This window comes from Acanthochromis polyacanthus, chromosome 19 (assembly GCF_021347895.1).
Source record: "Acanthochromis polyacanthus isolate Apoly-LR-REF ecotype Palm Island chromosome 19, KAUST_Apoly_ChrSc, whole genome shotgun sequence".
NCBI classification, from domain to species: Eukaryota; Metazoa; Chordata; class Actinopteri; family Pomacentridae; genus Acanthochromis; species Acanthochromis polyacanthus.
The window spans coordinates 20,643,862-20,669,094 of NC_067131.1; the positions used below are offsets into that span (position 1 = coordinate 20,643,862).

The window sequence follows — 25,233 nt, forward strand, 5'->3', positions numbered from 1 at the left end:
GCTGAGGAGAAGCTCAGCTGAACTCAATGCACAATCAGCTCAGTATAAAGCCTGGATCCGCCGACAGCTCCAGTGCCGGTTCATTGCTCATCAGCCAAGCCCACGACGCACTCCGCTAAAGCCTGCACGCCGTTTCCTGGACTCTATCGCCCCTTTGGACGATTTACCTGTTTCCCTGCCCTCGCCACGTTTCTCTGTCTGCTTCATCCATTCCGCCCGCTTCCACCTTCCAAACCCAGGACCTCCGTGAGTCTTCCTACCCCGTAGTTTAGTTTTGTTTTATGTTCTACTCGGCCTTCGGGTCCGCCCTTAGTTTAGCTTTGTTCAGTTACCTTACTCCTCCCCGCAGCCCCCCGGCTTCCTTTATTCAGCGCTTTCTGTTTCTTTTCTCATTAAACCTTATTTAATCTCACCCACTCGTTTGTGCCTGCTGCTTGAGATCACATGCCTGCACATGACACAAATTCTAGTGTGTGGGGAAAAAATAATAAAAGTGCATTTCCCCAAGATTTGTTTCCTTAAATTATGGATTTTTTTTCTTTTTTTTTTTGCTTGTTGATATATCAGGATACAACTTAACATCTTTATAAATGTCCTGATTGTATGAAATAAAAATTCCAACTCTGAGATGGCCAAGCACAGATTGATCTAAAAATTTGATGGTTTGAGAAGGAATGACCCATATATTTTTACATAGTAGTGGAAGTAGAAAGTAGCTTAAAATGAACTTACTCAAGTAACACAACTACATCAAAATAGTATTTAAGTGCTGTTGTAAATTTACTTAGTTTCACCACTGTAGAACCTGTAGAAACTTCTGTGAATGTGTAACAGAAATTACAGATTGCTAAACATAATTTATTCAGAGACAAATGACTTGTTTTCAATATGTCTGTTTGTAATATACACCATAATAACTCTAAACATTAAATAAACATACATATGTTTGAAGGCTGTGTGACGTCATCTCGTGGGCGTTTCCCACGCATGGCGGAAGAGCAGGTGCAGCAAAGCTTCATCACAGCAACCGCTATCAGCCGAGGAACAGACCAACGAAGCTGCTGACAGGCCCGAAGACACGGTTTCTAGCGAACTCATTATTTAGTCGTCTGTTCCGCCGTGAGAGCGTGTGGGGGCCCGAGGACATGACTCTGAACCAGAACCATTCGGAGTCCGGCGGAGTCATCATCAACAACAGTGAGAGGTAACGTTAGCGCTTAGCTGACGGTGTCCGTTTACAAGTTGAGACTCTGTACTCGCGGGGGAACGGAGCACCACTCTCATTTAATAGTAATGTGTCAGTGATAATTCAAAGTTTTACACAGCAGCAGCACTGCTAATTCTACATTTCTAACCAGGCTTGTACACGCACAGTAGTTAACTAACTCCACTGAGTTCGAACTTTAAGCGCCTGCTAGCTTATTCTGACAAAAATAAGGGGAGATGGCTTTACACAGTCGTTAGTTTAATTGTTTTCGACTGAAATTTTATTTTAACAAATGTAATATCTGCACTATAAGCCGGATTAAAGGGTGGCTCCTAATGAGAGCACGACGACACCCAACATTCACCTAAACGCTGGCTGACGAGCAGGGCTACTTTAATTGTTGTAACGCCATGTTTCTTAATGAACATTGGCGTCGTTTTTCTCCAGAACCGGCTCGTAGCCCATATATGGCCTTCAGCCTGTTATATCACTACTGCAGGCTTCACGCGTGCTTACATAAATATTTTAAATGTTACATTCATTAAAACGTATCGACAATACAACGCCATCTAGACTCATGGTAACAGTAGCCTAGCATTCCTCACAGGGCTGTGCTGCTGCATAGCCTACAGCCTTCACCATCTGCACTCTGGCCTGCTATCGAAGCTTTGTTTTGTTGCAACCACAGCAAGTCACCGCAATTCAAATGAGTGTACATCACTGACAGATTCTTCTAGAAATGGTAAACCCATTACAGCTAACCTAGTACCTGTAGTAAGCTCTGACACTAGATGGCATGTAATCCTTTTACTGTTAACTGAGAGCAACTGATGAGCCATGTTTGGTAACTGGACAGTTGCACAATATCCCAATGATCTAATTTTTTAAGCTGTTTAGTCAAAGATTATAAAAGTGGGACTTTATTAAGCAAACAAAACCTCTGTAAAAAATGTAATGTACATTGTAAACGTAATGTAATGTCACATTTTTGTTGTTCCTGCTAATTAGTATATTTTATGTGATCAAGTGGATGTAACGTCTTGTGTGTCTTTCTGTCCTTAGTGTGTTGATGAACTATGACAACGTGGAACTGGTTTTCTGTGACGCAGACAGCCTGCCTGAAGCCTTCAGAAAGAGCAAGAAGGGCAGCATCTACCTGACTCCATACAGGGTGGGTACCAGCCTCATGCTGACATACAACCCCTAGCAAAAAGTATGGAATCACCAGTCTTGGACGAGCACTCACTCAGACATTTTATTCTGTAGATCAAACTCAGATAAAAAGCATGAAACAGTCGTAAGGTCATTCCAAAGTGCAACATCTTGGCTTTCAGAAACACTAAAAGAAATGAAGAAAAACATTGTGCTGGTCAGTAAATGTTACTTTTATAGAGCAAGTGCAGGGAAATAAATATGGAATCACTCAATTCTGAGGGAAAAAAATATGGAATCACTCCATTTTGAGCAGAAAATAAGGACACACCCAGTCAATTTCCTTTCCTTAATTGGGCACCTGCCTCAAATTACACCTGCTCGTTAGTCAGCAGTTAAAAACAGTGCAGTTATCACACCTTGGAGGGCTGCTGGACCAAGTGGATTGGCAAGAATCATGGCTCCAACAAGGGAAATGTCTCTTGAGACCAAAGACAGGATTATCAAACTTCTTGAAGAAGGTAACTCTACATGTATGGTTGCCAAAGATGTGGGCTGTTCAGTCAGCTGTATCGAAGATCTGGACCAAGTACAAACAGCATGGGAAGGTTGTTAAAGTCAAGCAAGACATCTAAGCGTCAAGACAAACAACTAAAGGCCATATGTCTTGAAAACAGAAAATGCACAACAAGACAAATGAAGAAGAAATGGGAGGAAGCTCGAGTCAATGTATGTGACAGAACTGTGCAAAATCGCTTAAAGGAAATGGGATTTTCATACAGGAAAGCTAAAAGGAAACCATCATTGACGCTTAAACAAAAAAGAACAAGACTGCAATGGGCTAAGGAGAGGCAATCATGGACTGTGGATGACTGGATGAAGGTTATCTTCAGTGATGAGTCATGAATCTGCATTGGACAAGGTGATGACGCTGGAACTTTTGTTTGGTGCCGTTCCAGTGAGATTTACAAAGAGGACTGCCTAAAGAAAACATCAAAATTCCCACAGTCCTTGATGATATGGGGCTGCATGTCAGGCAAAGGCACTGGGGAGATGGCTGTGGTTAAATCTTCAATAAATGCACAAGTTTACATTGACATTTTGGACAGCTTTCTTATCACTTCAATTGAAAAAATGTTTGGGGATGATGAAATCATTTTCCAAGATGACAATGCATCATGCCACAGAGCAAAAACTGTGAAAGCATTCCTTGGAGAAAGACGCATCCAGTCAATGTCATGGCCTGCAAATAGCCCAGATCTCAACCCAATTGAAAACCTGTGGTGGAAATTGAAAAAAATGGTCCACAGCAAGGCTCCAACCTGCAAAGATGATCTGGCAACTGCAATCAAAGAGAGCTGGCACCAGATTGATGAAGAATACTGTTTGTCACTCAAGTCCATGCCTCAGAGACTGCAAGCTGTCATAAAAGCCAGAGGTGGTGCAATTAAATACTAGTGATGTCTTTTGATTGTTTTTTCTTTGTCTGTTTTTCATTATTCCATATTTTTTTCCTCAGAATGGAGTGATTCCATATTTTTTTCCCTGTGCTTGGTCTATAAAAGTAACATTTACTGACCAGCACAATGTTTTTTCTTCATTTCTTTTAGTGTTTCTGAATGTTAAGGAGTTGCACTTTTGAAGAACTTCATTATTGTTTCATGCTTTTTATCTGAGTTTGTTCTACAGAATAAAATGTCTGAGTGAGTGCTCATCCAAGACTGGTGATTCCATACTTTTTGCTAGGGGTTGTAATGCCCCCACAGCCAAGTACACAACTACCTGGACAGCTCAACTTTTCTACTTATTGACTCTATTAGGTTTAAGTCTTTGAGTTTCGTATAGACAGTTGAAGTTGTTCTTTGAGTTTAAGTGAGTGTTTATATGATGCTAGCTGCTGTTGTTGTCTCCCAGGTGATCTTCCTGGCTAAAGGCCGGGATGCTCTGCAGTCTTTTATGATGCCCTTCTACCTGATGAAGGGCTGTGAGGTCAAACAACCAGTTCTGGGCGCCAATTACATCAAGGGCACTGTCAACGCAGAACCCGGAGGTAGGTATATCTATGCGTGTAGGTTTAGTTAGGCATGAAACTTTGATTTGTAGTGACTTTTTTGACCAATTGGTTCCTTCTGGCCATTTGTTATTGATAAATCTTAGCTATCTCTATGTGTTCATTTTTTAAATAGATTTTGTCACTATAATGCAATGCCAGAATATATTCATACTCTCTGAAATTGTTGCACATTTTTGAGTAAATACAGCTTCTATACCATTCCAAATGACCCTGGTACTTTCTGCCATGTTATAGAAACTGAGAGCAGCTGATACAGTAGTTCTCTAGTTATTTACTTGTCAATTGCAAGTCATGATTAAAACCTAAGCACTTTCAGGGTTGATCAGTGACAAATCATTGTGCCTGCTCATAAGACAGGGAAAGACAAAGCCTTATCCAGGTGTTTTCAAGTGCCAGTGGCCACAGTGCAGAACATCATCAACTAGTACAAGGAGTTCCATTCTGTGAAAAATTTCAAAGGGCAAGACAGAGTTAAAATTGATGCAAAGAGAGAAAAGCATCATGCATCTGTGGAAAAACTTGGCCTTGGGCAGCATTGGACCTTCCAGCAACACAGTGATCTGAAACTTGCTGCCAAAGTGGTGAAAAAATGGTTAACAGAAAACAATATGAATTGAGATTGACCCAAATCCACACCTGAATCCGTCTAGAATCTGTGGAGAAACTGAAGACCAGAGAGATGACAGGAAAGCCTTGAACCTCAGAAATCTGGAAATGGACAAAAATCCCAGTGGAGACATGGAGAGAGACTGTTGGCAATAAGAACGGTTTCAGCGATCTGATGGCAAATAAAGGGTTTGTTCTTGACTACAGAGAAAAGCTGTGAATAATTTTGGGATCGACATTGCACTTTCAGGAAAAATAAAGGAAAAAAGATGGAAAGAGTTAACAGTTATCATAACATCTCTAACATAATGTCACACGTGTCATTTAGGCTGTATTGGTGTGTTAACATGCAGGACTCTATCTTTCAGTAACTACATGTCATGTCTGTTACAGGTGGTTGGGAGGGTACTGCTACATTCAAGCTTGTCTTTGCTGCTGGGGGAGCCATAGAGTTTGGCCAGTACATGCTGCAGGTTGCAGCTCAGGGTACAGTAACGGAGCAACACTATCAACAACATCAAATTTATGTTATTTTACAGACACTTCAAACTGAATTATCTTTACATTTTAGCATCTAGAGGTCAGCCTGTGACTCCTGGCTTCGGTGGATGCCCCTACATGGCTAATGGCGCCTATGCTTACCCTCCTCCCCCTGCCAATGGAATGTACCCTGCAGGACCTCCACCTGGCTACTCCTACCCAAACCCCCCTCCTCCAGGTAGAAGCTGTAGTAAACACCACCGTTATTGTATCATCACTTTAGCTTCCTGTGGAAACCTCCTTCATATGTCCTGGCATCATTTATAGCTGCCTGTTTAATTTGCAACTCTCTGCTCCTGAAACCAGGTGGCTTCTACCCCAGTCCTCCAGCATTTGATGCCTCTGCCAGCTACATACCTCCACCTCCTTATTCTGCTCCTCTGGGCCAACAGCCCCCACATGACCCAGACCTCCCCTCCTCAGCAGCAGGTGAGTCTGCAGCAGAGAGACTGATTTCAGCTAGCTGATGCTAGCCATTAGTCAGTCTAATGCAACTTAAATATTCTGTATTATATTTTCAAGTATTTTTGAACTTACTGTTTTTTTTCCAGACATTTTCCTAACGGATTCTTTTTTCTTCAAAGAATATATACTGCACCTTGCTTTATTTGATCCCAATTTCCCCTTTTAGCTGCAGATGTTCCAACTTACTATGGCAAAACATGTACAAGTGTAATTAACATTATGGAAAGCTTTGCTTCATCAAGAGTTCCAGGCAGCTGTTCCAGTTAACCAGCATGCACAATAGCAGAACTTTGAGTAAACTGAATGCAGCCATAATTAAATAGTAAAATGTTAAAGTAGACCTGAATTTTCCTACAATAACAGGTCAAATGGCTGCTGTGAAAAAGTCTATTTTATTTCTTGTTGTGTTTTAATGGTATCATCATGACATTACCTTAATGTCGCCGCAAGGGGACACAAGCCAGTGTCTTATTGTGCCGGTCCCATCACACTAATTGTGGGGCTTTTTGGGTCAAATGTTAGGAAAAACTATGAAGTAAACTTAAAGTTTAGATATTTGGGGGGCTGTTTTTTGTTGTGATTGCAAAACTGGTTTAAACCGTAGAAGAAATGTTCAGCTTTTTTAAAAATAAACAGAAGTTCTGAAATAGCTTCTGTCACCCCTTGCTGTAACAGAATGATGCCTTTGTTTGTAACTTGTACTGCTGCTTCCTCTGCTGTGCTCCCTCTTTTTCATGCCTCATTTTGCCTCCATCCCCTCTTCCCTCCTCACTGCACCACCAACCATGGAACCTCCAGTTTGATTAGCCCTGTTTGTCCCATATATCCCAGGGATTAACAGCAAGGCCCATATTTAATTAACTGCCTTTTCTCACTTTCTTTTCCAGCAGAGGCCAAAGCAGCCGAGGCAGCAGCGAGTGCTAGCAGTGCTACACTGCCTCCTACACATGTGTACCTGCCACAGGTAAGCTCCCTCCATGTCTCGGTTGTACAAGTGCATTTTTTTTTAAACAAAAAAAAAACAGTTTTGTTAATTGGGGCTTCATTTTCAAGCATAGGTTTTGTTTTTTGTTTTTTTGTAAATGACCAAAAGTATCAGGAAAAGACTCATAACAAAATCATTGTCTTTGCTGTGTGCAGAAAATTATAGACTGTATTAGTTTAGGATGTAATGTAAATAGCGATGGCCTTTACATAGTTTATTTGCATGATGTTCAAAAACATGTCTGAATTTATGCAGGTACATGAAGTCACAGTTAATGAATGGGAAATTGTTCTGCAGCCCTTTTGATAATCAATCAGGTATATCAGTAGTTATTTTTAATTTGCAGGTTTCTGCCTCCTAGACAGATTTTATTCTCTTCCATTTCATATTTGACAATAAATTTAATACGTTTGTTTTAGAGTTTTGTTCTAATATAAGGGCAATTTGAAGACATCACTTTGGGCTCCCTAGGAGGCTAGCTCCATTATTATCTCACATTTTAATTGTTATTAGAAAACTAACTGGGACATTAATGGTAATGGAAAGAAACATTTATTGCAGTTCTCCACTGGATATAACAGCCATTTCACTTTGATCTGCCTCTAGATAGATGTTAGAATCTTTTTTGTTTCTCAGGTTCAGCCAATCACAGCAAGCAATGTCACACAGGCTGTGTTGTTGGTTAGGATGCTGATAGGCTGTTGTGTCCGTGTAAGAATTTCCACTAATACATCTACATAATGTCTTTCTGAAAAGGTCTTTCACATGTTCAGAACAGATTCCTGTACAGCACTGTTGACTGAAACATACCTCTCCTCTCTCTGCAGGACAAGCCTCCTCCCTACTCTCCTCCAGAAGACAAGAAGAACCAGTAGACCTGCTTAATCCCGCTTCCTTCCACCTGTTCTCCTGTATCCTGCATCCTACTGGACCACCTTGTTTCTCATCCATTAACTGGGCATCAGGGGGACAAAGTTTTCTTTTTTTTTTAAAAAACATTATCCCCTTTTCTCGTCTTCCTAGTCCCCTTCCAACTCATCCTCTTTAAGTCTTTTCATTCCTCTGCTTTCCTGCCTCAGTCGATATACCCTCTGCATTCCTTGTAACTACTCTTATATTGTAATCAGCTTTATTCTCTTCAGAAGCACTTTTACTTGATGGTAGCGAGGTAGAAGTATTGGTAGCAATCTGTGACAGAGAGAAGATTGTTCAGGCCAAAGTGGTCAGGATTTTGGGGCTTTTTGACAAAAACTGTAACCTGACTCACAATTTTAGCATTTCTCGCCTTGCAAATATCCCAAGAATCATACGCCACCTTAAACTTTAGATTTAGCAGTGCCGTGAAGCTCATTTACAATTTTCTATGACTGTGTATTAAACTTGACTCAGTCTAATAATTCCTTTGCTAACCTGTCTGAGAAGAGCTGAAAGCAGTCTTTTATTTTTCTATTATTTGTGTGTACAGGCTTTTAATATATAGACTTTTAAAATGAGATATTTTCTCAAGAACACTAACCTAAAGAATAAATAGCTTTTGTAAGGAGATCAGATTGCAGGGTGGTCTGGTCTGCTTGGTGGATGGGAGGACCACGAAGATTAGAGCAGCGTCGAGTGAATCCCTGATCCTGGATTAGAGCAGAGATCGAGGGGGTGCCTGCTGGGATGATCAGCCAGGACGGATTATCTTTATAACGTGCAAGAGCAGACCCAATGATGTCGCTCACTGTTTGTTATGCTCCTGAACATTTGAGAAAACACACGGTCAGACTCGCCGCCAGCCTGCTTCACCCTCCATTCTCCTAATGTACATTTCTACCAGTAAAGATACAAACAGAACCAACAGAGGAGTTTCTCACCGTTTTTACTTTGTGGTTGTGATCTTAACTCTCCAGTTTGAGGTCCGTCTTTCAATCTGATGTGAGCACCTCAGTATCTGAGCCTCTATTCTTCCTTCCTCTGTGGTCATTAATCTATATACTGTATCTGTGGCACATTCGTGGCTGATTCTTTGCACTTTTAGAATGCTATGCATTGGGATCCTGTTTGCTCTTTTATGGCTGTGTGTAAAATAAAAATAAAGCTCTGTATTTATTTCAAACTAATTTATTGAATAATTAATGTAAAATGGCTCAAGTAAGAAAACAAAGCATGATCTCAACTAATGCATGTGTGCATTGGATAGGATTTTATTAAATGATTCATGTGGAACAGAACTGTCTCTTTATTTCTACAGATTACTGCTGTCACATGTTGATGGCTATTAAATGTCCACTTAGAACACAATGAATTAGCATACATAAATGTATTCCAGAGTCAGCAGGAGGGGTAATGATTTGTTTTTAACACCATTACGCCAAAAAAGACTGAAAATGTGCTTCTCATTTCTTAGTCAGTCAGTAGTCCTTGTATGCACCCCTTTTGAACTTGTGCAAATCCACAGCAGTTTCCCAAAAACTGACACATGATGTCCTGAGCCTCAAGTACCTCAGCATACCAAAGTTCACAACTATGATTTGTAAGCACTCATGATCTTCAAAAAGATGAAAAAAAAAAGGCAGCCAAAAACCTGCTATGACCATCTGGACAGTACAGCAGATTCCAGCACAACAGTCAGCATCACAGGTTTACCCTGACATTTAGTCAGGACTGTTTGTGCATTCATAAGATCCCAAGATGACAAAATGTTGCTCCATTTTCATTTCTGTATTCTCAGTAGTCTTGAACAGCATTTTAGCTTCACCCACATCGCTTCTAGTGCAACAGGTGTGAGGATTCAACAGGACCAAGTCATCAAATGGCGCAAGCCCTTGTTCCATACACGACACGCTGACTCACACCTGGCTGCGGAATGAGTTCTGCATACACATGAAAGCTGCTAAAATCTGGAAAGCACTGAGCTGTTCGGGCATGCTTGAGCATAATTTTTAGCTTTTAATTCCCCTGCATAATTCAACTTAAAAGATTCATTTCTAAAATTCAAGCATGGCCAGGAGAATTGCCAAATGTGGCTTTTTATAGAATTGAAAAAAATCCCTTTTTTCTTTGCCGCTTTGACTTTTCTATATGTGGACTGTTTGGAGTTTCATGAGTTTCCATGAGGATATCAGAGGAACCACACTGAGTAAACAAAGGGAGGGATGGATCATAAGCTCTGGCAGAAATTGTAAAAGAACATAAGACATCTTAAAAAGCTCATTAGGGTGATGCCACTTATTCTGTATGATAAACATGGAGCTATCACAAGTGGCTGCTTTGAAAAGTACTTTCTAGACTGCTATCCAGCTTCTCATCAGGATATTTCTTTCGAGTAAACTGAAGTCTGGCACAGTCCAATCTGACAAATGTACCCTACTCGTGTTTGCAGTGTACTGTCAGCCTGCTGGGGTTGTGTGTTAGACCCCACGTGCCACTCCAAAATCTGTCTAAAATACTTAAACAACGCAGGAGCAGTCGGTAAGAATAACTTCTTTTTCATTGACTGAATGGCACAAGTGTCATTATGTAAGTCTGGAGAAGAGAACTCTTTGTTTTTTGTTTGTGAGCGGTCACTCAGATATTAGCCATACTTCATGCAGCTTGTGTGTAGATCTTTATGAGTCAGTGTTGTTCATGATGAGTCATTTGCCTGTCAGCTCAACCACCTGTAATGTCTATTGTCTCGCAACACTACAAACTATTTCATGTAAAGTACAACGATCTGACATGACTAGGTGAGATTAGTCTGAAAACTGACTTTTCGCTAAAATGAATTTCTACATACTTTAAAGAGAAAACAAACCAGAATGAGGCAGTGTCAACTAGAATTGTAAGGCCCTTCAGGAGCAGTAACTGTCTCCTTAGCCCTGTTGTCAGTAATAATACGACGCCAAGGGGCAGGTTTTGGAGGAAGGAGAAGCCATTCGCAGTCAGTTCTTCTGCTTAAAACAACATAAAAAGGCAGTTGTTGTAAAAGAGGAAATAAAAGACTAAAAAAGCTGCTAAATAGTGAAGGAGGGGTCCTCTACGTTGAGTCAGCTTGTGCCTATGGTCTGTCGTGGTTCCTATAACTCGGCTCCCTTCTTCATCTCCTCTGCGAGTCGGCTCATGTGGAGCACAGGGTGATGCTGACCCCCTCTCCTATCCAGCAGGCAGGAAACAGCTCCTGGGTGAAGGCACAGTGGAAGGCGTGGAGCCTGGTCTGCCCGTCTCCGTAGTAGGTGAGCGTCCCTGCCTCGTAGTCCAGCAGCATGCCGATGCGGCTGTGCTGCGAGTGGCCTGTCAGTGTCTCCCTGCGGCCATTGTGCCACGCGCTGAGTTGATGTTCATCCAGCTGCAGGCTCCAGGACAGTTCATTCATACCCACCATGCACCTCTTGCCCTTCTCCTTCCTGGGGATGGTCTCATAGGTTACCTGAAAAGAGGAAGAGCAGAGGAAACAACAGCTTTGAGTTGCTTCTCTTAGGATCATGAATGCCTGTAAAATAAATTCAGTGGTTGGCATATTTCAATCTGGAGTGCACAAAGTGTTGGAGCGAGTGAGCAACAGACCGACATGACCATCTGCGCAGGCACAGCTACAATTTGGTTGGAGTGAATAATGTGAACAACAGAATTTTGTAAAAGAGTAGCATGATGAATGGTAGCTTTAGTGTACAATTCTACGAGGATTACATTTTGGTCAAAGGAAGGATAGTGATGTCAGTTTACTGCCATGTCAAACTAAAATATCATTATCAACTTTTAGATTATTGTGCTCTGGGCTTTGCATGTTGATTAAACATTTAGTATTTTTGGTGTATGTATCTTTTACATATATTGGATGTTATTTTTACTCTGCCAAGGAAATGTGGAGTTATGTGATGATTGGCATTGGTTTGTCCATCTGTCTGTCTGTTAGCAACGTTATTCAAAAATGGAATAATGGATTTGTATGAACTTTTCAGCAAAGGTCAAAAATGACACGAGGAACGGGTGCCCACATAACTCAACTGGTTGAGCAGGCAACGCCTAAACAGGGGGTACAGTCCTCAACTCAAGGGATTCTGGCTCATGGCCATTTGCTGCATGTCCTTTCCTAAATCTTCTCCCCATGTTTCCAGTCTCTCTCCACTTTCTACTACAATAAAGGTTAAAAAAGCCCAAAAAATATCTTGAAAAAAATAAATGCCACAAGGACCAACTGTGGCAGTGATGCAGCTTATAGTCTGGATCCACAGATTTGTTAAAAATTTCTTTATCGTTGCAAGACAACGGCTATGATAACAAGTGAACACTACGTCAGCTGCTTGCTGATGATCACATGATTGTGATCCTTCTATAAATCGACCGTTGCGGACTTATTCTTCAGAAATGACACAAGGAACAACTGATTAAATTGTGGGGGTGTTTCCGAGTCCCATCAATTACCGGCACCCGCTACATATTTAGGTCACACCATTCGTTATCCGTACATAACGTACACATACATAACACACACCTTTGCTCAGCGCAAGGTCATTGTGTTTGTGGGTACATCTATACTAAATGGGCAAATTCTATAAAGCCATGATTTCTGCCACAAAGTTTTTCAAGATTTCATCCATCGGAAATGATACAACAACTGAGCTGCCTGGACAGAGTACTGCACTCTCTGAGTGCTTTTCTTGCTTTATCTTGTCACCCTCACCAGTTCCAATTTTGGGCAAAAAAAAAAAAAAAAAAAAAAAAAAAATTATTTTTTTTACACATTCATGTTTCCCTAACAATAAAATGTAATAACAAGTGCCCTGACTTTACCTCTAGTGTCATTCACGGGTCAAAATTTCTATCCGTCCTTTTTAGTCAGCATTTTGCATTTTGGTTTATGTCTTAGTACATGCAGAACTAATAACCTCAGGAAGGATTGACTACATTCCATTGTTTTCCTTTGTCCTTTCAGTACGTACTGCAGCTGCCCTGAAAATGTATGCAGTATTCATATAACTGGGACATACCACTTTATCAAAATAGCATGCCCTAAACTTTACCTGTCTTGCTCCCACATCATTTCCACTCTGTAGTGTGAAATGAGTTGTCATCTGTCGTGTGCTCTCAGCAGTTCAAGCTTGTTTTACTTGCACAAAACACCATGACATATGTGATGTATCTTCTACTGCACAGAGGACTGTAGGTCAGATTGGCAGAAAAAGCACACTGGCTTGTATATTACAAAATGTGACGAGATGTAGTAGGACTTCCTGATATTTTTAGGATATTACATTTGACATACTATATCTTGGAAAATACTTGATCTATTTCTGGCATTTTATATAGTATGTGAATTGGACCACAGTCTCAGTGTTCAGTGTTAACTAAGTTTGTCTCCTTAACATCACCATGATAGCCTTGTGAATGGTTGGATGTTGATGTTAGCATGTACGCTACCATTCAAAAGTTTGGCATCACTTAGAAATGTTCTTATTTTTTAAAGAAAAGCATTTTTTTCCCAACAAAGATCACATTAAATTAATCAGATATATGGTCTAGACATTGTAAATGTGGTAAATGACTATTCTAGATGGGTCATTCCGTGTGGTTTCACCAGATGGTGGTTGCCGCACCATTTTCAAATTAGTCCTAAATTTGCATGTCATTAGATAGTCACAAAAGTACTTTCTATGCAAAATTGTAGGCCTGTAGCTCAAATAGTTTCTGAGTTGTAGGGGTCTGAAATTTTCAGAATTTGGGCTATAAAAAGCCTCGCCAGCGTTTTTTGCATCTTTAAGTGGTTATTTCTCAGCCTCTAGACATACCAGAGAGCTGTGAGTTGGTAAACAAGGCCTCTGCATGTAGCTAGTGCCCCACAAACATCCCCAGGTGTTTCCCTACACTCTGCAGGCCATGGGGGCTTGCTAAAAATGCTAAAAAATTAAGCGATACCTACTCACGAGTGGGGTTTGGGACCTTAAAAGTACTAGAAATACTGCACAGAAATGTTCTAACACCCCTGGGTTCCATTCTATGCATACTTGTGTGATAACTTAGCAAACTGGAGCTTTCTAGGTACCTCAGTTTGGAAAATATGAGCTCCCAAAGTTGGACAAGATTTTTAATGGGCTATTTTTGGTGGCACAAATCTCAGTGTGGGACAGGTACCAGAGACCCCAAATTTTTCTACAAGACAGTTCCATCTGTCTTCTATCACTGTACAAAAAAGCAGCAGGGTTTTATTTGTAGTTACTGAGATATTCTTACTCAAAATGGCATGGGTAATGTCAAAATCATTTTTGCTTTTCAGTACTTTAAATTGGGATACAAGTATTAGTAGTCATTCCAATGGTAGTATTATGTATGTTTTGTTCTTTTTGAAATGTTAGTTGTTAAAGGTGACTACTTTCAAAAAGTGTAATGACATGTTGACACCCATTTGCAATGCATACTTGTAATTATAACATACACATACAAATTACATGTACTAACTTGAATTCAGGGAGCTCTGTAGTAGTTTATGGTTGATTAATTTAAAAATAACAACAATAATGTTGAATTTTACAGTATCAGTGCAGTGGGATTAAACATGTTAAATTTAATTGTACAATGCCATGTTACAAGCAAAATAACCTATACCTAAGTTACTTAGGTATACTTAAGTTATACCATTACACTTTTTGAAGGTAGTCACCTTTAACAACTAACATTTCAAAAAGAACAAAACATACATAATACTACCATTGGAATGACTACTAATACTTGTATCCCAATTTAAAGTACTGAAAAGCAAAAATGATTTTGACATTACCCATGCCATTTTGAGTAAGAATATCTCAGTAACTACAAATATAACCCTGCTGCTTTTTTGACAGATAGAACTGTCTTGTAGAAAAATTTGGGGTCTCTGGTACCTGTCCCACACTGAGAATTTTGCCACCAAAAATAGCCAATTAAAAATCTCGTTCAAATTTGGGAGCTCATATTTTCCAAACTAAGGTACCTAGAAAGTTCCAGTTTGCTAAGTTATCACACAAGTATGCATAGAATGGAACCCAGGGGTGTTAGAACACTTCTGTGCAGTATTTCTAGTACTTTTAAGGTCCCAAACCCCACTCGTGAGTAGGTTTTTCTTAATTTTTAGCATTTTTAGCAAGCCCCCATGGCCTGCAGAGTGTAGGGAAACACCTGGGGATGTTTGTGGGGCACTAGCTACATGGAGAGGCCTTGTTTACCAACTCACAGCTCTCTGGTATGTCTAGAGGCTGAGAAATAACCACTTAAAGATGCAAAAAACGCTGGCGAGGCTTTTTATAGCCCAAATTCTGAAAATTTCAGACCCCTACAACTCAGAAACTATTTGAGCTACAGGCCTACAATTTTGCATAGAAAGTACTTTTGTGACTATCTAATGGCATGCAAATTTAGGACTAATTTGAAAATGGTGCAGCAACACCCCCAAGGAATATCTGGTCATTTCACCTGGAATGACCCAGATGGAAATGGATGATTTTAATGGAATATCTACATAGGGGTACAGAGGAACATTTCCAGCAACTCCTGTGTTCTAATGCTACATTGTGTTAGCTCATGGTGTTGAAAGGCTAATTGATGACTGGAAAAGCCTTGTGCAATTATGTTAGCACATGGATAAAAATGTGAGTGTTCATGGAAAACATGAACAGTAGTGTAGTTAATGTAGTTAACTGAACTGCTGTAAAAGAACCTGAGTACTTCTTTGTTGAACAGCAATCTCAAAATTCATAAAATTTTTCATGTGTTTCCAGAAATGTGATCAAACTGATTGTACATGCAAGTCAAATTAGTTTCCAGTAGATCTTTGTGGTAGGCACAACTCCTAAACTGCCTCAGTTGTTAACTCCTCATCCTTCAAGTTGGTCAAACTTCACTAATGTCCATTCTCCATGATCATCAGCCAATCAAAATTAAACTATTTAGCTCAAAAATGTAAGGGGATATCACTCATTCTAGTTCACTATATTTTTTCTTCAATTTCAGTGACTTGTTGTCTACCTGCGGTCCATTCTACGTGCACTGAAAAGAAATTCAATTTTGCTCTTTAAGTGGGGGAAACAAATTGAAAATTAAAAAACATTGAAAGAACAAATTGGCTCTGACTGATCCATATAAGACTATATGGCTGCAACTAATGGCTACTGCCATTGTCAATTATTGTAATCACATTTAAGAAGTTGAAATGAGAGAATTTCACCTTTATTTTTCAATGATTACTCAGAGCAATTACCTGATAATCAAAACAGCAGCAGAATAATACTTGATGAATAATGGTTAAACCAATAACAACACTATTCCTGTCAACGAGCAACACGAGGTATTCATGTCTGTACACAGGATGTGGGAGGAGGTACCGTGAAGAAGGAAATATGTGTGAGAAAACCAAATACAAGGAACAAAAAATAAATAAAATAAAAAGAAGTGCTATGACATTAAGGAGACAAGCATTTCTACATCATATGCGGCTGAACTTCAGTTTGGTTGTTAGTGTCATTGCCTTGGCGGTGCACATGCGTGAATTTCTGAGACCAGGCTTCTAAAGAAAAACTAAAAGGGGAGGTTTGTTTGCTTAGCTGTTGAGGTCAAACAAAATCATTTTTTTCTCCAAAATTGCTAACTTCCCCTTTAAACAAGCGTCCTGCTGCACTGGTTCTATAAAATGAAGTAGCAACCTCTGCAAGTGTTGAGGTATTTCTATGTGACATGTATGGATTCAGGATTTCTGTTCGATAATACAATCTTTATTCAGTCTAGACATTTAAAGTGGCTTTTTGTTAAAGATCCAACTCACACTAGCAGAGTACAATCCCAACATGCTGTCTTACCCCGAGGTAGGCCCAGGGCTTGGATACCTCCAGCTCCCAGTAGTGCTGTCCGTGAGTGAAGCCCTGAAAGCATAGCACCTGCCAGGTGTGATCAAAGCGGGCTTCATGGGCTGGGACGGGACGTGGCCCAGAGGTCAGATGCTCCGCCCTCCTATTCTCCAGCGACAGAAACAGGTGTCCATTAGCCGTGCGAGGGTCAAAGGTCAGCGAGCATCGGTCTGCAAGGAGGCAGAAAGGAATCAGACAAACCAAAGCAGGAACAGAGAAATGTCTAATTAAATATTTAACAAAATAGAGGAACATTACAGGCCCTAATTAATGAAATATCTGGCAGGACTTACAAGCACTGAGGCCCTCCTTCCCACCAGGGTGACACGGAGCAGCTGGACTGGGAACCACAGCCAGTATTGGCCTCTTATCCTGAGGAGAACCTGGAGATCAGTAACAAGGATGAGAACACAAAGCAAACACTAAGGGATAAACTGCTGACAAATGAAGCTAGCTGGCTACAGAAAGATCACTCCTGAGGGCTTGTTACTCTGCCAAGGAATGCAGCAGAGTTATGTGATGATTGGCGTTGGTCTGTCTGTCTGTCTGTTAGCAACATTACTTAAAAATTGATTAACGGATTTACATTAAATTTTCAAGGAAGATCAGAAATGACAAGACCAATTGATTAGATTTTGGCAGTGAAGCGGCTTATAGTCTGGATCCACGAAATTGTTAAAGATTTCAGTATCACTGTGCAGTAGCGGCATGGCATCACTGTAACTATGACAAGTGAACACTCAGCTGTCTGCTGACGATCACATGTCCTCAATCCTTCTACAAATCAGCCACTGTCCACTTATTGGGACTTATCCGTCCGACATTATGCAAGGAACGATTGATTAAATAGTGGGGGTGCTAACAAGTCCCATTAATTCCCGTCATCCACTGTTATCCACGGTCATCGGGTGACCTAAATATGTATTTAGGTCACCCGATTCTGTATCTGTACATAATGCACACATGCATAACACATGCCTATGCTCAGTGCAAGGTCATTTTGTTTGAGGGTATATCTATATTAAATGGCCACACTCTATGGTGTCGTGATTTCTGATCATCAATAATTAATAAACAAATGCTGCATTTCTAAAAACAAATTTGGCATTTCTGACAATGCCATATGGGGGAATGAGCAGCCTTGGCGGAGTGCTGTGCTCTCTGAGTGCTTTTCCATTTACCATCTTTGTCCTGACCAACAGCGGTGGTCACAGCTTTTTCCAGGTCCTCAGACACCAGCTTGGAGACTCTGGACAAGACATCTGTGACACCATTTAATCGATCCTGCAGGTTTGGTGTTACCTCTGTGGGAATATCCTTGAAACGTGGGATTTCTACATGCAGTGATTCCTGCAAAGACAAATACAGTTCAGTGATCCCATTTACACAATATGAGGAAAATCTGCAATGTGCAACAACAATGTTCAGTGTTACACTGATGAGATGTCCTGTGTTAAATGCATCAAGTCTGACAGTTTGACTACTTGTGCAACTGAACCAGTGAGTCTAGGATGTGTGGTGATAAATCTTTCTGCCTGTGTCTCCTTTTATATAATTAAATATTGTGCCCTTTAGCCTAAAATTTAAGTTAACAACGTTTTCTCTAAAAGCTTCCAGCCTCTGTTTGCACAAATGACAGCTGGGAGATGTACCCAAATTAAAATTACATCACGACAGATGTCTAGTAGCGTCTCGTGTGCCACAGGGCTTTTGATTATTGGCGTCCAAGCTTCTTTACAGTGTAACGCAACTCTCTAATTCTCCCTAATCATTAATGTTTGCTATACCTGACAAAAAAATGCATCTACTCACTTGTCCATTATCCACATGATTACTTTAACTGAGCCTTGAAGAACTGACATTGTAATATGTATTTTTTCTACAATCTATTGACAAGTATAGGTAGTTTAGAATAAATACATAAATAAATTTAAAAAATCTTAAAGATTAGTCACATTTTCAAGTTTCTGATGGCACTTCAGCTAAACATGTGACAAGGAAAACGAACCAAATCTAAGTTCAAAACAGCAACATTTCAGATAAATCCCTTTTATTCTGCGTGTCTCACTTACCAGGTTAACACTAAGACAACTACTAACAAGATACTGCAAAAAAACTAAAAATTACTACACTCCTTGGGGCAAATGCGAAGCCACTGGTCACTCAACTGCAACCAACAGTCACATCACAAAAATTCAGGAAACTTTTAGCTACAACTGCAGGCTGTGTTTAGATAGATCAGAAAGGAGACACATATGGAAAGATATAATATTCTAGCATGTAGAGTCACAATTTGTCCAGTACTAGTAACACCTGTAGTATGTAGTAGTTTTTTCATTCAATTCAATTTTGTTCAAAGAAAAATCATCAGAGAAATTCTACTTAATTTTTTTTACTTTTTATCATTTATGGCAATATAAGTTTGATACAATGCAGAAAAGACATTCCAAGTTTTCTCTATTTCTCGTCATTACTGTGTTGTTTCCACAGAGGTGCAGGACCTTATACTGCAGTAAAAAAATGAGCCCACAGTGAGTAAAAATGTGACAAGATGAAAAAAAATGCCCAGAAACGAGGAATTCAGAGGGGTAAATCATCACAGCAAAGATGAGACATACTTGTGGCATTCTTGCATTTGGTTTACAGGAAAGACAAGGCACCAGGGCCACTTAAGTAATTTCTATTTAACCCTTTGACGCCTGAATTTCTTTACAACTAAATTTTAAAAAAATTCTGCGTGTTTTTTCTTTCTCGCTGATGCTAAAATAAGTGGAGATTTTTAATTTGTTTATTACACGTAGAACATATATAATAATAATAATAACAGAGAATAATAATAAAGGTTCCGAGGTACGTACTGAATACGCACAAACCTGCATTGGGGGAATGGATACGCTATCTCAGCTGCCGTCTGAATGAAAGTGGTATGTTGGGAATTTGCGACAACAGGAATCAAGGTAACCCCTTGATTCCTGTTGTAGTAGTAGTGACTACTAAAGCGGAGCTTCTGCATTGTCGTGTTTCAAAACTGAGGCAAGAAAAGTCTGATCAGTTTCTAATGGGACAGAAGTTACACATTAATGTTTAGTTTCACATAGCAGCAAGCAGCGTGATTTTCTTTAATTAAACCTACAAAAGTATTAAGTGCTTCTGCTGTCACCTAGAAGGTCCCTGTAACCTCTACCTCTGCTCTTGGGTGTAATCAATTCAAAGCTCACAGTCTGGCTCTCCCTTCAGGAATGCATAAACTCCAAACAAGCAACACTAAGCTAATGAAAGAATGAAGACAGAGGTACTAACCCTGATGAGCTCTGTATCTGAGAGGTTGTGTAGAGCTGCTATTTGGCCCTGGCTCTCTCTGAGTATCTGGGATCGCTCTTCAAGTTCGGCTAGCCGTGCCTCGGCCTCTGTGATGGCAGTCTCCTGCTGCGCCTTAATGAAGAGCTCCGTCACCTCCTGCTTGTCAGCCAGGATTTTCATCAGGGTGGAGAATTTGACACTGACCCACGTTGAAGTCTGCTGAAGAGTCACCTGTTGATTGAAAATAACTCAATTAAGATTTAAGATCCAAAAAAGTTCAATAGAAAAGTTTGGGATCACTTAGCAATGTCTTTTTGAAAGAAAAGCATTTTTTTCCAATGAAGATAACATTAATTCTGTCTGTATATGTAGCCCTGCGACAGACTGGCGACCTGTCCAGGGTGTCCCCTGCCTTCGCCCGAGTCAGCTGAGATAGGCACCCCCCGTGACCCTAGTGAGGATAAAGCGGTGTATAGAGAATGGATGGATGGAGAAATACAGTCTAGACCAGGGGTCGGCAACCCACGACTCCGGAGCCGCATGCGGCTCTTTCAGCCTTCTGTTGTGGCTCCCTGTAACTTTGGAAAATAAATTGTTCTGCCTTTCAGGCGCGTTTCAATGCATTTTAATATAGAGTTTTATTGTGAAATTACCGCTCTTATTTTGATGTGTCACTCGGATGTGTCACACACCGGATGTGCTGCGGTTTTCCCCTGGGACATGAGAGCGCAAAGTTGATGTAGAGAAGATGGAGAAGCAACGCCTGTAGTTATACATTGTTTTGTACTCAAGAATGGCAAGCCTGTATATTAAAGCTCCACTCCAAGAAAGACACGTCTTGTCTTTGAGTCAAAAGTACTCATGAGTACTAAGGTAAACTACGGATAATTGTCTTGCTCAGTATCTACTCTTTGATAGGGTAATATACATTACTCGCAAGAACACGTCCAGCATCCAGGCAGCAGGTCAAAGAGTCAGAGGAGTGTCGTCTTGGAAAATAGGGCAGCGACTTACCGGAGAAAAGTTATTAGCTTAAGATAAATAGATTTTACAAGTTAAATAGACATTCGCAAAATATTGATTTCCAGCTAACATTACGTAACATATGAGGTCCAGGAGCAAAAATGACATTAACCAAGTAAAATAAATATTAGTGGTAGGACACAATTAAAAAATGAATCTATCTAATTAGAGGCTTTGTAATTAATTAATCACGACTGATTAACAAGGGGGCTGCTCAGCGGCGTAGTGGTTAGCACTTTCGCCTTGCAGCAAGAAGATCCCTGGTTCAAATCCCGGGGTGGGCCTGGGATCTTTCTGCATGGAGTTTGCATGTTCTCCCTGAGCATGCGTGGGTTTTCTCCGGGCACTCTGGCTTCCTCCCACAGTCCAAAAATATGCTGAGGTTAATTGAGTACTCTAAATTGCCCGTAGGTGTGAATGTGAGTGTGATTGTTCGTCTGTATATGTAGCCCTGCAACAGACTGGCGACCTGGTGTCCCCTGCCTTCGCCCGAGTCAGCTGGGATAGGCTCCAGCGACCCTAATGAGGATAAAGCGGTGAATAGAGGATGGATGGATGGATGATTAACAAGGGCATAGAGGTAAAAAAGCAGTGTTGTCTTCATTTTAAATGCCAAAAGGATTTTGCAGCTGTTTTCTGTGGGAAACGGGTCGAAATGGCTCTTTGAGTGTTAAAGGTTGCCGACCCCTGGTCTAGACATTGTTAATGTGGTAAATGACTATTCTAGCTGGAAGCGACTGATTTTTAATGGATTATCTACAGTGGTATGAAAAAGTTTGGGCACCCCTGATAATTTTCAAGATTTTCCATTATAAATCACTGGTTGTTCAGATCAGCAATTTCAGTTAAATATATCATATAGCAGACGAACACAGTGATATTTGAGAAGTGAAATGAAGTTTATTGGATTTACAGAAAGTGTGCAAAAATTATTTAAACAAAAGTAGGCAGGTGCATAAATTTGGGCACCCTTGATGTTTTATTGATTTGAATACCTTTAGCACTAATTACTGGAACACAAAATTTGTTAGGTAAGCTCAATGACCCTTGACCTACATACACAGGTGGAGCCAATCATGAGAAAGGGTATTTAAGGTGGCCAATTGCAAGTTGCTCTCCTCTTTGCATCTTCTCTGAAGAGTGGCAACATGGGAGCCTCAAAGCAACTGTCAAATGACCTGAAAGCAAAGATTGTTCAACATCATGGTTTAGGGGAAGGATACAAAAAGCTAGCTCAGAGATTTCAGCTGTCAGTTTCCACTGTGAGGAACATAGTGAGGAAATGGAAGACCACAGGCACAGTTCTAGTTAAGGCCAGGAGTGGCAGGCCAAGAAAAATGTCAGATAAGCAGAGGCGAAGGATGGTGAGAACAGTCAAACTCAACCCACAGACCAGCTCCAAAGACCTACAACATGATTTTGCTGCAGATGGTGTCACTGTGCATCGTTCAGCTGTTCAGCGCACTTTGCACAAGGGAATGCTGTATGGGAGAGTAATGTGGAAGAAGCCTTTTCTGCACACATGCCACAAACAGAGTTGCTTGAGGTATGCTAAGGCACATTTGGACAAGCCAGCTTCATTCTGGAATAAGGTGCTATGGATTGATGAACCTAAAATGGAGTTATTTGGACATAACAAGGGGCGGTATGCATGTCAGATGAAGAACACAGCATTCCAAGACAAACACTTGCTACCCACAGTAAAATTTAGTGGTAGTTCCATCATGCTGTGGGGCTGTGTGGCCAGTGTAGGTACTGGCAATCTTCCTCCCACAGTCCAAAAACATGCTGAGGTTAATTGATAATTCTACATTTTCCATAGGTGTGAATACAAGTGTGATTGATTGTATCTATATGTAACCCTGAGATAGACTGGTGGCCTGTCCAGTGTGTCTTCATCCTGCGTCACCTGGGATAGACTCCAGCACCCTACGACCCTAATGAGGATTAAGTGGTGTATAGATGATGGATGGCTAGATGGAAAAATCAAAGCACCTCCAAAGTCCAAGCAGGCCTACTTCAGCTACAATTCTATAAATGGTGAATTATAAACATGTGAAAGATGGAAAATCTCCTAACAGTCTCTCCTCTAAACAAACATTTCTTCAAAGCTCCATTCGTTTTCCTCATATATGTGCAGTCTGTGTGTTTGGAATGTGTACAGTCAGTGGTCACAAATTTCGGGCTGCATGTGGATATCCACAGAGGGGTCTGGGTGGACCCTTATCTTTGAGGATGACAAAATTTATGTACCATTGCAGATACAGAAACATAAAAAGCCCAAAATGGCCTTTACCCAATCAAAATGCATCAAGTCTTATTGTGAGCTGCAGGTTTGTCAGCCTTGTGAGGTGGTGCAGGGGGAATAGTCCTATAATTACCAGCTTTTCATTGTTGCTTGCAGTGTAGCTGTTCGCAACAACTAGAAGCACTTTAGATTTCTGATTCTAAGCCAGTTTTGGGAGACCATAAGTATCCCTTAAATCATGCTTCTGAAAAGACTGTTTCTTTGAATTCTTGCTAGTACTTTAACATAGGCTTAAAGTGAGTGTTTACCTTAGCTTGATTGATATTCTCAGCCAAGTCATTTATGCTTTTCTGTGTTTCCTCAATGAGTTTCCCCACCTCCTTGCTCTTCCTTTCCAGCAGCAGCTGTAAAGGAAACACATTACAGTGAGTAAGGAGGATTTATAAAGTCACATTCAAGTATGACTTGATGCAGGATCAAAGTGGACAGCACTCCAACTGGAGTGACAATCCAGTTAACAACAGCCCAGTTAAGTGGTGGCTGCGTGTTAATGTACCTCTTGATTTTCCCTTTCTGCCTCCAGCAAGACCTTCTCATGGTTCATACACTCTGAGATGCCACATTCGCAGCACACAGACATTTTGTCCTGCCGGCAGTAATAAACCAGAGGCTTTTTATGTCGATCACACAGCAGCATGGCTCTGGCCCCTTCACTTCCCCTCATGAGCGACTCTCTGCAGGAGGGGCCGGTGCTGTTTGCAGCCTCAGTCAGGACCGACAGAGACACGTTTCGCTTGAGGATGGGCCTGGTGGAAAACGCTTCGTTGCAGATTGGGCACTGAGGGCCGATGTCAGACTTGCTCTTGGTGTCCCAGTGAATGGTGATGCAGTTTTTACAGAAAGTGTGACCGCAGGGGATGGTGACAGGGATGCGGAAACGTTCAAGGCATATGATGCAGGTTAGGTTTGAATTCTGAGACTCCATCTCTGAAGAAAGGACAGACACTTCTGTGAAAGAAAGAGAGAGAGAGAGAGAAAGCACAATATATTGGTTATAATATGACAGACATCAAGGTGACAGCTTTGTAGAATGATTATAGACATAACTGTAAGCACTGAATAAAGATAATGTTTCTTAGAGGGCCTACTTTGTCTTTTTTTTTTTTTTTTTTTTTTTTACAGTGGGAGTTATCAAGACCGAGAGACAGATAATCCACATTCAAGCAGAGAACAAAGCTCAGTCCAAATGGTAACGTTAGCTACCACACATTAACTCAGCCAAGTGGAAGGAGAGGCTAACGTTAGCTAGCGTTAGCATACACTGAAATCATTTCACGTTAGCTTGGACTCCTGGACACAAATACTGGTGAAAATATTAAAACAGAGCAACGATTTAAATTCAGATTAAAGCTCACGTACACGCTCACCACCTACTTATAACACAGCAATGACACAGTGTTAATACCTACCACTGGAAGACACATTCATGCACAGCATCGGACTGAAAACACAAAACCGTCAGTGAAGCTTCCCTGATGACGACAAACGCAAAAATGATGCGTTCACGTACCACGGAGAAGTTGAAAAACACAATGGACAAAACGCGATGAGACCATTATCATAGACATTTAGAGGATATACACTGTAACATAACACGCATAAATATGGTGGAAAAAAATACATTTAAAACGACAGAATGCTGTATCATGTAAAAACTGCTAAAGTAATAGCAAATACATAGAAAACAACAATATTTTTGCTGAATTGAAATAGTGAAACTGTTTAAATTTACATTCAGAC

The 25,233-nt window shown here is 40.6% G+C and overlaps 2 protein-coding genes across 3 annotated transcripts; one reads left to right on the plus strand and one right to left on the minus strand.

The window, feature by feature from the left end:
* Window positions 1-958: 958 nt before the first annotated feature.
* wbp2 (WW domain binding protein 2) lies at window positions 959-9,242 on the plus strand. 2 transcript variants are annotated; one of them, XM_022201485.2, is made up of 8 exons: window positions 959-1,204; window positions 2,270-2,378; window positions 4,274-4,409; window positions 5,433-5,525; window positions 5,611-5,757; window positions 5,886-6,008; window positions 6,935-7,008; window positions 7,857-9,242. In XM_022201485.2, exons 1-8 carry the CDS (start codon window positions 1,146-1,148, stop codon window positions 7,902-7,904), a joined length of 789 nt encoding a protein of 262 aa, XP_022057177.1. In that variant the 5' UTR covers window positions 959-1,145; the 3' UTR covers window positions 7,905-9,242. The 2 variants fall into 2 exon arrangements, with proteins under 2 accessions (XP_022057177.1, XP_022057178.1); XM_022201486.2 differs by having other exon boundaries at window positions 960-1,204; window positions 6,932-7,008.
* Window positions 9,200-24,997, minus strand: trim65 (tripartite motif containing 65). Its single transcript, XM_022201484.2, has 8 exons — window positions 24,903-24,997; window positions 23,990-24,441; window positions 23,742-23,837; window positions 20,163-20,393; window positions 18,044-18,212; window positions 17,156-17,245; window positions 16,815-17,032; window positions 9,200-11,419 (listed from the first exon to the last, which is right to left on the minus strand). The coding sequence occupies exons 1-8, from the start codon at window positions 24,928-24,930 to the stop codon at window positions 11,111-11,113; spliced, it is 1,593 nt and encodes a 530-aa protein (XP_022057176.1). The 5' UTR covers window positions 24,931-24,997; the 3' UTR covers window positions 9,200-11,110.
* Window positions 24,998-25,233: the final 236 nt, after the last annotated feature.

Excerpts from the sequence above, each read along its gene's own strand:
- wbp2 (XM_022201486.2), top strand. The coding sequence starts at position 1,146 with ATGACTCTGAACCAGAACCATTCGGAGTCCGGCGGAGTCATCATCAAC. Across the intron at positions 5,526-5,610 it reads GCTGCAGGTTGCAGCTCAGG|CATCTAGAGGTCAGCCTGTG; the intron begins GTACAGTAACGG and ends TTTACATTTTAG. Across the intron at positions 7,009-7,856 it reads CACATGTGTACCTGCCACAG|GACAAGCCTCCTCCCTACTC; the intron begins GTAAGCTCCCTC and ends CTCTCTCTGCAG.
- trim65 (XM_022201484.2), bottom strand. The coding sequence starts at position 24,930 with ATGCTGTGCATGAATGTGTCTTCCAGTG. Across the intron at positions 17,246-18,043 it reads TGTTGGTCAGGACAAAGATG|GTTCTCCTCAGGATAAGAGG; the intron begins GTAAATGGAAAA and ends ACTGATCTCCAG. Across the intron at positions 17,033-17,155 it reads GAAGGAGGGCCTCAGTGCTT|ACCGATGCTCGCTGACCTTT; the intron begins GTAAGTCCTGCC and ends GCCTCCTTGCAG.